The following is a 12,672-nucleotide window of genomic DNA, read 5'->3' as shown; positions in this document are numbered from 1 at the left end:
CGTGTACAAGATATGCTCTACATCCGTTGGTGATCTGATATATACTATATATATATATATATATATCTATATATATATATATTATTTTTTTTTTTTTTTTTTTTTTTTTGGTGCTGCCATAGAAATCAGACCTCCGTTGAAATTGTTTTTTCCAAAAGAGGACTTAACACTAGTCTTCGGAACATTGCTGGTTCCTCCGTTTGATCAAGCTTTCTCTTGTTCATTATTTCTTTTAACAGTTTTGTTTTTTACTAGCCGTGGCCTCGGCCAGAAGAGACTCTGAGTTGTGCGCCTTCTCATCTAAAGAACCATATTGTTTGGTGCTCCCGGACAAGATAGTCGTTAGGCTGATACCGAGCTTTCTACCTAAGGTGGCCACATAATTTCTAAATGGGAGGTCCTTCTCCCAGCCTTTCCGGTGGATACAGATGATGAGTGGAGTAGGTTAGACCCGGTCTCTGTGGTTTCAACCTACCTGAAATGGACTAAAAGCTTTGGCAAACAAGATCAGCTGTAGGTTTTCCCAATGGGGCCTAAAAAGGGTATGCCAGCAACATCCAGAGTTGGGTCTTTCTGGTTTGTCAAGACCATGCATATTGCATACAAAACGCTGGGCCTTCCTCCTCCTTCAGAGACCAAGGCACATTTGACGAGGGGTATGGCAGCATCCTGGGCATACGCGAAGGTCGCCCCTGAGGTAGTTTGCAGAGCAGCAAGCTGGAGCGTGCCCAACATCCTTTTATTAGGCATTACAAGCTTAATATGGCTTGTCCGCCTGAGGAAACATTAGCTCTACAGTATTAGGGCGGCTGTTGCCCATTAAAAATTGAGTAGCATTGCATTGAGGATTTGACTTATTTTCCTTTTTTTTTATTTTTTGTCTTCCATTCCTTCTTAATATTGCTTGGTACATCCCATAGTAGGCTGACATGGGGAGGTCCAGGAATAAGGACAATTGTTGTCCATACTTACCATAACATCTCCTTTCCTGGATCCTCTCCGTTTTTAGCCGGAGGATTCCCACCCAGTTTTTCCATCACAAGGCACGTTTTTTTTGAACACTGGTGTGGGCAGACAGCCACCCTTTTATGGGCTAGAAAAGAGGTGGTCCTGGAGGGGTCAGAGGGGGCGAAGCTGACCCATAGTAGGCTGACATGGGGAGGATCCAGGAAAGGAAAATTACGGTAAGTATGGACAACAATTTTCCTTAATATCTTTTCATGTGACAACACTGAAAAAATGACACTTTGCTACAATGTAAAGTAGTGAGTGTACAGCTTGTATAACAGTGTAAATTTGGTTTCCCCTCAAAATAACTCAACACACAGCCATTAATGTCTAAACCACTGGCCACAAAAGTGAGTACACCTCTAAGTGAAAATGTCCAAATTGGGCCCAAAGTGTCAATATTTTGTGTGGCCACCACTATTTTCCAGCACTGCCTTAACCCACTTGGGAATGGAGTTCTCCAGAGCATCACAGGTTGACACTGGAGTTTTCTTCCGCTCCTCCATGACGACATCATGGAGCTGGTGGATGTTGGAGACCTTGCGCTCCTCCACCATCAGTTTGAGGATGCCCCACAGATGCTTAATAGGGTTTAGTTCTGGAGACATGCTTGGCCAGTCCATCACCTTTACCCTCAGCTTCTTTAGCAACGCAGTGTTCATCTTGGAGGTGTGTTTGGGATCGTTATTATGTTGGAATACTGCCTTGCGGCCCAGTCTCCAAAGGGAAGGGATCATGCTCAGCTTCAGTATGTCACAGTACATGTTGGCATTCATAGTTCCCTCAATGAACTGTAGCTCCTCAGTGCTGGAAGCACTCATGCAGCCCCAGACCATGACACTCCCACCACCATGCTTAACTGTAGGCAAGACACACTTGTCTTTGTAAATATATGATAAATTCAGCGCTTAGGATAAATGTGGGTTGCAACCCCCCCCAATTAGGTTCCCAAAGGAACTTACAGGAATAAATATAAAAAATGGGGTGATTGGCGCTACCCTTTAACCACTAAATGAATAACTGAAGAGTTATAGAGAATGTGCAGATACTAAGCTAAAGCTTTCTTATAAACAAAGTATGTGTACGTACCCCACTGGTGAATGTGATAAACAAAGTGGGCGTGTGACAAGTGTATCAAATCATAACTGAAATAAGCAAAAAGTGAATACCAATATAAAAATAAAATATATAAGGTGAGTATGTCTTAAGGTGTATCTAAGTAATGCCCTGTACACACAGTCGGCCATTGATCGGACATTCCGACAACAAAATCATGGATTTTTTTCAGACGGGATGTTGGCTCAAACTTTTCTTGCATACACACGGTCACACAAAGTTGTCGAAAAATCCGATCGTTCTAAACGCGGTGACGTAAAACACGTACATCGGACTATAAACGGGGCAGTAGCCAATAGCTTTCATCTCTTAATTTATTCTGAGCATGCGTGGCACTTTGTGAGTCGGATTTGTGTACACATGATCGGAATTTCCGACAACGGATTTTGTTGTCGGAAAATTTTATAGCAAGCTCTCAAACTTTGTGTGTCAAATTCTGATGGAAAATGTGTGATGGAGCCCACACATGGTCGGAATTCCCGACAACAAGGTCCTATCACACATTTTCCATTGGAAAATCCGACATGTGTACGGGGCATAAGGCTGAGCATACCAACTCAGATTGTTACTAATGGAGCACATATACTCCCTTAATTTAACCAACCATCTACCCACCCAGCTTTACCACCTGTTCATTCAAGCTCTGGGGTGTGCTCCAACCAGGACCTCCCAGGTCGTTCCACAGTAGCAAGAGCAGTGGTGGGGTCCTCACAGGAAAAAAACAAGGGGCTCCATAGTGCAGTATTTAAAATTGTAATTTATTAAAAGTATATGTAAAATCAATAGCTTACCATCGCTGGTAAGCAAGAGCAAAAAAAACCACAATGAAATTGGGCAGGAAGAGCCAGTCCGTGGCGTGCGTACCATCTGCGTTCCAGGCTCTGTGTTTCCGGGTGTGACGTAAGAGCGTGGCTCCATCTTACATGTTTCTTCACTGGACGTTCTCAAAGGCAGTCCTTGTCTTTTTACTCCTCACCTGGTTGCCACCGCACGCGCTTGACACCATTTGAACCAAATAAGTTTATCTTGGTCTCATCAGACCGCAGGACATGGTTCCAGTATTCCATGTCCTTAGTCTGCTTGTCTTCAGCAAACTGTTTGCGGGCTTTCTTGTGCATCATCTTTAGAAGAGGCCTCCTTCTGGGACGACAGCCTTGCAGACCAATTTCATGCAGAGTGTGGCGTATGGTCTGAGCACTGACAGGCTGACCCACCACCCCCACCCCCTTTAACCTCTGCAGCAATGCTGGCAGCACTTATACGTCTATTTCCCAAAGACAACCTCTGGATATGAAGCTGACCACATGCACTCAACTTCTTTGGTCGACCACGGCGAGGCCTGTTCTGAGTGGAACCTGTCCTGTTAAACCGCTGTATGGTCTTGGCCACCGTGCTACAGCTGAGTTTCAGGGTCTTGGCAATTTTCTTATAGCATAGGCCATCTTTTATGTAGAGTAACATAATTTTTTTTTCAGATCCTCAGAGTTCTTTGCCATGAGGTGCCATGTTGAATTTCCAGTGACCAGTATGAGAGAGTGAGAGCAACAATACCAAATTAAACACACCTGCTCCCCATTCACACCTGAGACCTTGTAACACTAACGAGTCACATGACCCCGGGGAGGGAAAATGGCTAATTGGGCCCAAATTGGACATTTTCACTTAGGGGTGTACTCACTTTTGTGGCCAGTGGTTTAGACATTAATGGCTGTGTGTTGAGTTATTTTGAGGGGACAGCAAATTTACACTGTTATACAAGCTGTACACTTACTACTTTACATTGTAGCAAAGTGTAATTTCTTCAGTGTTGTCACATGAAAAGATATAATAAAATATTTACAAAAATGTGAGGGGTGTACTCACTTTTGTGAGATGGTGTGGGTATGTGTGTGTATGTATGTATGTATGTATGTATACCAGCGTTTCTCAACTCCAGTCCTCAAGGCGCCCCAACAGGTCACGTTTTCAGGCTCTCCAATATTTTGCACAGGTGATTTGATCAGTTTCACTGCCTTAGTAATTACCACAGCTGCTTCAACTTACGGAAATCCTGAAAACATGATCTGTTGGTGCGCCTTGAGGACTGGAGTTGAGAAACACTGATGTATACAATGAGGGCGGAAAGTATTCAGACCCCCTTAAATTTTTCACTGTTATATTGCAGCCGTTTGCTAAAAGTTCATTTTTTTTTCCTCATTAATGTACACACAGCACCCCATATTGACAAAAACACAGAATTGTTAACATTTTTGCAGATTTATTAAAAAAAAAAAACTTAAATATCACATGGTCCTAAGTATTCAGACCCTTTGCTCAGTATTTAGTAGAAGCACCCTTTTGGTCTAATACAGACATGAGTCATTTTGGGAAAGATGCAACAAGTTTGTCACACCTGGATTTGGGGATCCTCTGCCATTCCTCCTTGCAGATCCTCTCCAGTTCTGTCAGGTTAGATGGTAAACGTTGGTGGACAGACATTTTTAGGTCTCTCTAGAGATACTCAATTGGGTTTAAGTCAGGGCTCTGGCTGGGCCATTCAAGAACAGTCAAAGTTGTTGTGAAGCCACTCCTTCGTTATTTTAGCTGTGTGCTTAGGGTCATTGTCTTGTTGGAAGGTAAACGTTTGGCCCAGTCTGAGGTCCTGAGCACTCTCGAAGGTTTTCATCTTGGATATACCTGTACTTGGCCACATTCATCTTTTCCTTCGATTGCAACCAGTCGTCCTGTCCCTGCAGCTGAAAAACACCCCCCACAGCATGATGCTGCCACCACCATGCTTCACTATTGGGACTGTATTGCAGGTGATGAGCAGTGCCTGGTTTTCTCCACAAATACTGCTTAGAATTAAGGCCAAAAAGTTCTATCTTGGTCTCATCAGACCAGAGAATATTATTTCTCACCATCTTGGAGTCCTTCAGGTGTTTTTTAGCAAACTCCATGCAGGCTTTCATGTGTCTTGCAATGAGCAGAGGCTTCCGTCGGGCCACTCTGCCATAAAGCTCAGACTGGTGGAGGGCTGCAGTGATGGTTGACTTTCTACAACTTTCTCCCATCTCCCAAATGCATCTCTGGAGCTCAGTCAGTGATCTTTGGGTTCTTCTTTACCTCTCTCACCAAGGCTCTTCTCCAACGATGGCTCAATTTGGCTGGACAACCAGCTCTAGGAAGGGTTCTGGTTATCCCAAACGTCTTCCATTTAAGGATTATGGAGGCCACTGTGCTCTTAGGAACCTTAAGTGCAGCAGAATTTTTTTTGTAGCCTTGGCCAGATCTGTGCCTTGCAACAATTCTGTCTCTGAGCTCTTCAGGCAGTTCCTTTGACCTCATGATTCTCATTTGCTCTGACATGCACTGTGAGGTATGTGTGTGTGTATATCTATATCTATATCTCATAGATGGTAGACTATAACTTTACTATAATACACTGATTTGGGTTATTTTTTTACCATTCAAAGTGTGACAGTGCTGAAAGCTGAAAATTGGCCTGGGCAAAAAGGTGAAGCAGTGGTTAAGGCTAATGCGCAGTTTTTTTTAGAGTAGGCATTCCAATACTATTTCTGTGTTTTATACCTTTTTAAAGTTATGATTCGTCAATCATTTTCCTAACATGCTGATTTTGTCTTCCCACAGTCCAAGTCGGAGTCTGCTCTTATCCGTATTCATCTGCAGCATGGCCCATTCTTCATCTACCTATAAAAGATATATAGACCCTACTTACACTAAGAGTTATGCTGGCTATGGCTCCTACACCTCCAACCTCAGCTCTTCGTACAGCGATCGCAGTAACGTACCCTTTAAATCAAGTTTGAGTAGTTCATACTACTCCAGCTCTCCCTTGCGCTCCTACCATGACCTGGATAGAAGTCTCCCCTGTCTGGATCCAACCACCAAAAGGACAGATCTATTATCACGCTCTTCATCAAAATACATTACAAATGGCTATTCCTATGGATACAACACCACTCTTCCAACTTACCCCACGACCTCCCTATCACGCAAAAAATCATTTAGTCACACAGACCTATCCCTTGGACTCTCTGAACTAAGAACTTCAGATACTTACTACCCCCACAGCCCAGGAAAAACACGGTCACGCTTTGATGTAGATGGACCTTCCCGAATTTCCTATGTTTCCAACGTTAACGAGCCAAATGATATTTATGGGAAGAAAAGAGGCTCATCTAATGGATATGGAAGCTCTTCTACACTCTCTTCTGAGCCTGTTACTACCCTTTCCAAGTCTGGGTCTAAGTTTTCATACTCCTATGAGAAGACTGAGGGGACCAGTCAGAAGGATACACCGGTAAGTTGTGTTGCTTGTATGGTTTATTTGTGTTGGTGAATCGGCAAAGAAATGCATACTCTTAGGCCTGGTTCACACCTATGCAGGTTGAAGTTTGCATATTCCAGGTGCATTTTGTGTTTTTCAATACATATTTTTGATCCATTGAAGTCTATGGAATCAAAAACCAGAAAAAAGCCCCTGGCTCTTTCCATAAACTGCACAGTTGTGATTGTGACCCATAGGAAACCATGTTGAATGCACTGTAGTGTGTTTCTGCAAAACTGGAAATGCACTAAAAAATGCATAGGTGTGAACCAGGCCTTAGAGGTGTGTGTTCAGATTTGTGGAAAGACTACATCATTCTTCGCCCAGACTATTATAATAAAAGCAACTGTCCCTTTCCTCAATAATTTTATCACATTTCTTTCTTGTATAAGTCTTAGGTATAGATTAAAAAATTAACAATAATTCATAGGTAAAATGGTATTGCATCACAGTTATGTATTATATCCTGCATAGACCCAAAGATCTGTAATCCTATAGGGTGTCTAATCAATGCGACTTAGAAGAGCATATGCTTTAGGTTTCGTTCACATCTGCGTGTTCTGAGAACCTTTGCAGAAATGTGTGTTTTCTTGTGAGCAAAAAATGTGCAAATGGCAAAATTGTCCAATAACTACTTTGCTGCGTTCATCGCATGAAAAGCAGCCCATTGAAATCAATAGGCTTTCCTATACATGTTGCCTGAAAAATGCGCAAAAAAAAGTACACTTCCAACCTTGTAGCACTCCATAAACACAAGGTTGATGAGCTTGGTTATTTGCGGCTATTGGATAAATTGCAACAGCAACTGTGAACCAGGTCTACTCATCCAATATCAGTGCCCGACTTCACAAATGCTCTTTTGGCTTAATGGGCACAGTTGCCCACAGACACACTCCAAAATCTTGTGAAAATCCTTCCCAGAAGAGTGGAGGCTGGGGAAGGGAAGGACGCTAGATTTATGCCTATGATTTTTCCAAATGGTAAGTCCAACAACCGGCTGCACATCAAGTAGTTCTAAATGCCATTTATTGAAAAACACCCAAAGTGGCACCGTAGGACACCACAGTCTATGTAGACACGTTTCACACAATAAAGTTGTGTCCACAAACCTTGCAGGGGTCTCAAACTGGTGGCCCTCCAGCTGTTGCAGAACTACAAGTCCCATCATTCCTTTGCCTATGGGACTCATGCCTGTAATTGTCAGCCTTGCAATGCCTCATGGGAATTGTAGTTCTGCAACAGCTGGAGGGCCACCAGTTTGAGACCCCTGCTTTAGGGGTATATTAATTTTTGAGATAACTTGGCCAGGCACACTTCACCTAACAATCACTATGGGGCATATGCTTCAGTATGGAGGCGGCTATAGATACAGGAAAAATCAGCTGGCTTATTCAATAAAAAAACAAAACATAAAAAAAACACTTTAGAGGCCATTTGATTAGTGAATGTATGTCAGAGAAAGGTCTAAAAAGCACCGCTGAGGCACGCCAGAAATTAGCCATCTCAACTATGACAAGATAACTAGTTGTAGTAAATGTTAAAGGCACTGGGGATAATCCCTAAATAGTACAGAAAAAGATGCCAGCTCCTTGGCAACTAAACATTAGCAACTCAGTCAGGTTTTCTAACCTTATGAATACTAGTTACTCCAACAATTAACAACAAAGAGGCTTGTGGAGCACCCACACACAGCTGAAATTGGCCAGATTTAAAGTGTCAAACCCATGTCATAAAAAAAAACTATCAATAAATGGTGTATTACCATGTTATTTCCACAAAATAATAAAGATTTGATTTCAAATATATATTTGTATGACAGTTTAATTTTTTTTTTTTATTTTACCACTTGCCGCCCGCCATATAGCAGAATGACATCGGCAAAGTGGTTTCATTATCCTGACTGGACGTCATATGACGTCCTCAGGATATTGAGCCGCTGCGCGCCCCCGGGGGCGCGCATCGCGGGGTGTCAGTCTGACACCCCGCATCACCGATCTAGGTAAAGAGTCTCTGACGGAGACTCTTTACCACGTGATCAGCTGTGTCCAATCACGGCTGATCACAATGTAAATAGGAAGAGCCGGTGATCGGCTTTTCCTCACTCGCGTCTGACAGACGCGAGTAGAGGAGAGCCGATCGGCTGCTCTCCTGACCGGGGGGGTCTGTGCTGATTGTTTATCAGCACAGCCCCCCCTCGGATCCTACCCAGGACCACCAGGGAAGCCGCCCAGGACCACCAGGGAAACCAGCCACACTGGACCACCAGGTATGCCCCCTAGACCCCCAGGGAAATACTGATCTGTGCAAAGGCAGCTGCCAATCGATGCCCAGGCAGCTGCCAATCAGTGCCCACTCCCATGCCTGCCAGTGCCACCAGGGATGCCCATCAGTGCCACCAATAAGAACCCATCTGTGCAGCCTTTCAGTGCCCATCGTCAGTGCCCGCTCATTGGTGCCACCTTATCAGTGCCCGTCAGTGCCGCCTTATCAGTGAAGGAGAAAACTTACTTATTTACAAAATTTTTAAACAAAAGCAAAACTTATTTTTTTCAGAATTTTCGGTCTTTTTTTTTTATCTGTTTCGCAAAAAATAAAAACCGCAGAGGTGATCAAATACCACCAAAAGAAAGCTCTATTTGTGGGAACAAAATGATAAAAATTTAGTTTGGGTACAGTGATGTATGACCGTGCAATTGTCATTCAAATTGCGACCGCACTGAAAGCTGAAAATTGGTCTGGGCAGATAAGTGCCCTGTATTGAAGTGGTTAATATTATCTATTTATTTTTACGCTATTTTCCAAAGGCTGTTTTTTATTTTGAACACTAGAGGCTCCTCCTGCTTATGTTTCCCTGCAGACAGGCTGGGAAAAAGCTGGGTCATGTGACAGCTGTATAGTGATTAGGAAAAAGGTACTTAGATGTTTGTTTTTTCATTAAAACAATTATGGTGCCATCATCCACATACAGACATAGAAGGGACAATGTAAATTAAACAGTGTGTGTTTAGTATCACTTTAATGACTGTCATCTTACATGTATGGGCACTCTTAGTAAAAAATGTAACAAACTTGGGCTTAGTTCAGCAGCCATCTGAGTCAGTTTGCAGCTTTTTAATGTGGAAAGAAATTCAATCTTACTGGATAATTGCTTTTGCACATGAGCAGTGCAGTTTGCTTACTAACTTCTGCCTGCAATATGTATGTTAATATTCTCCCATCAAGTTCCCTGCTCCCTGAGGATGTTAATGAATGTTACTAGTCAGTAAGGTGACGGTGGTGGATGGTCGACAGTTGGTGCTCCATTTCTTTTGGGGGGGGGGGCACGCCCCTACCATCCCCCCCACGGTAGGTAGGTAATTCTCAGTCCCACCCCCTCGTCCCTCGATCGTTAACCCATCTAGGTCGCGGGCAGTGCTTCCTTGTCCTCTGCTTCGCGTCGGCTTCCCCTGCATCTTCTTCACCTTGGCAGAGGATCGCATCTCCTCTCAGCCAATCAGGTCTCAGGACCCGCTTCCTGACTGGCTGTGAGGAGAATCAGAAAGACAATAGTGAATATTAATTTGCTATTGTCACACAACTGGGTGGGCTCAGGGCGCAGTGCCTCTGGCTCTAATCACGTGCTTCTAAAAAAAAAAAAAAAAAAAAAAACCCCATTGGAATCCATGTGTCCGGTGCCCTGCATGTAGATTAGGTGCTGGACGTATGGATCTGGGGGGGCGGCGGCACTGCACCCCATATGGATGGGCCGCCACTGCTCTACTATAATCCTTATAATATAGTAGTCAGTCAGCTAAACTGAGATGGCCTCTGCCCATAATCATTTAACTAGTACACCCCAGTTTTTTTTTCTTGTTCAATCCAGCAGGGCTGAACGAAAAAAAAAAAATAGACCGCTCAAGAGGAGCCACTGTACTAACTATCCAATGTTGGCACAACAATCTTCCCTGCTATTCTATTGTGTTCTTACGGGGGGGGGGGGGGGGGCGGGGGGCAGCCCCCTGCCAGAACACTCCGGTTAGCGCTATCAGCCATTGACTGAGAGCACTGATCGGGAGCCGATCGGCAGATCTTTTTCAGCCATGCCCCTCTGAATGGCTGGCTTCTGTCAGAACGTCAATGCCGCCAGACATTTGGCCTGTGTGTACTAGGTTTTGGCCTGCACAGCCAAAATTCCTTAGACCTGCAAATGTGGCCATTTGTGATTAGCTGCTGGAGACCCAGCAGTGGTTCCCAGAGATCAGCTGTGGTGGCGGGAAGCCTATTTAAAGCATTGGGAGGCTAACAACTCCCACAGCTCTTTTAGGCTGATCGCACATAATCGCTCGTGCATTATTTACTTGTGAATGGCCCGCCGCATTTTACCATGAAGACTAGTGTGAATGTAGTAGCCTGAAAGGCTATGCAGATACTCCCAGCAGCTATTATGTATAAGGTGTCATGAATCCTGTCTCTAGGTTTAACCCGTGGCGTGCTATAGTGTATTGAACATTTCAATTCATTTATATCACCAGCCTTTACTCTCTCGATTGATGTGAAATTTCCTTACAGTATAAACTCTCTGATTTCAAAGAGACGTTTGTAGAGAAGATTGTAAAAAAAAAAAAAAAATTACATTAAGAAGCCATAAGGTGGCAGTAAATAGACAAAAGTTTCTGATGCTTGGATTTCAGTCCAGTCTTTTATCTACTCCACAATATATAGGTGTTGAAAATAAATATTGATGCTGCCCATCAATTTATTTTCATTTATTATAGGTGTGGGAAAACATTTTAGGTGTCTGCAGCAGCTCATTGATTTTGTATGTATGTTTGTTTTTCTTACGCTGGATTTCAGGCACCCTAGTCATCTAGCTAGGTGGTAGATTTGGGTTTTGTTGTAATATTTCATTTTGATTTAGGTAGATGGAAGAACAGGAGTAATTTATAGAAATTTATCAAAATGGTATTGGAGCTGGGAGACTAATAAATACACCGCCTCCTTTAAATATGACAGAATAAAGTATACCCAAAGAGCACAGAATTGGAGTTTAAAGGTGCAGATAAATCAATCAAAAGCAAAACTTGCAAAAAAAATTGAAATTTTTATATTACATAGATATGGCCTAAATTTTATAAATTGTTTTACAATAACGACCCATGGCCATTCACACTGTTAGTAGTGATGCTCTTAACCTGTTAAAGGGTTTAACCCTTGTGATAGATTAAAAGAATTCTTTTTAATCTTCACTTGTTAAAGAGGTGTCATGTGGACACTGAGCCAAGGAACAGTGTTAAATCATAAGAGGGAAGTGCTCAGGTGGCATTACCCTATAAATTTACTGGCATTAGAAGAGGTTTACACATGGGAAAGGATTGACATATTGATTGATCGATTACCTGAAAGACTAGGTGCTGCTATAGGGCAATGCTGTTTTTTCCTTGTGTGGGGTTTTTTTTTTTTTTTTTTTTTTTTTTTTTTTTTTTTTTTTTTTTTTTTTTGCACAGACGCTCCCCATAAAACGTTTTGATGGGTCTAGGGGAACATTTGGAATCGAGACCATTCTGAAAGGTGGCAAATATGAAATAAAAAGCTCCAGAAGAAGCCACGTTTGTGGTGAAACATGTAGAGGCAATTATACTTTTTGTGCCTTGACCACTGGGTCGTTATGGCCTAAATTTTGTAAATTGTTTTACAATGTATGATTTAAAAAAAAAAAAAAAAAAAAATTTTTTTGCTTTTGATAAATTTTATCCAATTCTGTGCTCTTTGGGTATACTCTTTTGTTCAGGAGTCATTTATAAATATAGTGTGTGTGTGTTTGTTTTTTTTTATATATATATATATATCTCTAATTATTTTTTATGTGACAACACTGAAGAAGTTACTTTGCTACAATGTAAAGTAGTGAGTGTACAGCTTGTATAACAGTGTAAATTTGCTGTCCTCTCAAAATAACTCAACACACAGCCATTAATGTCTAAACCGCTGGCAACAAAAGTGAGTACACCCCTGAAGCCTCGTACACACGATCGGATTTTCCGACAGGCGTGCTCGGAAGCAAGGATGAGCTGGAAGTGGTCAGTCATGTAAACTAGCATTCGTAATGGAGAATTAACATTCATGACGTGGCAAATTATGAAATCTGTAAATGCAGCGCACATTCTCTTCTCTATTTAATGGGATAATAATGAAGCTGCTTTGCTGGCGATACTGATAGTTATTGCAAATGAATTTTCAAA

The 12,672-nt window shown here is 42.5% G+C and overlaps 1 protein-coding gene across 4 annotated transcripts in view; it reads left to right on the top strand.

Annotated features, from left to right (window-relative positions):
* Window positions 1-12,672, top strand: part of USP2 (ubiquitin specific peptidase 2) — a 180,930-nt gene that overhangs the window by 69,599 nt on the left and 98,659 nt on the right. For all 4 annotated transcript variants that reach the window (XM_073602549.1, XM_073602545.1, XM_073602548.1 and 1 more), the window contains one exon: window positions 5,755-6,427. In XM_073602549.1, coding sequence (XP_073458650.1) covers window positions 5,795-6,427 — 633 coding nt within the window. In that variant the 5' untranslated portion in view covers window positions 5,755-5,794. The remainder of the gene's footprint in view (window positions 1-5,754; window positions 6,428-12,672) is intronic.

This window comes from Aquarana catesbeiana, linkage group LG10 (genome assembly GCF_042186555.1).
Source record: "Aquarana catesbeiana isolate 2022-GZ linkage group LG10, ASM4218655v1, whole genome shotgun sequence".
Classification (NCBI taxonomy): Eukaryota; Metazoa; Chordata; class Amphibia; order Anura; family Ranidae; genus Aquarana; species Aquarana catesbeiana.
The sequence above is the reverse complement of the archived record's forward strand: the minus strand, read 5'-3'. Positions and strand labels throughout refer to the sequence as shown.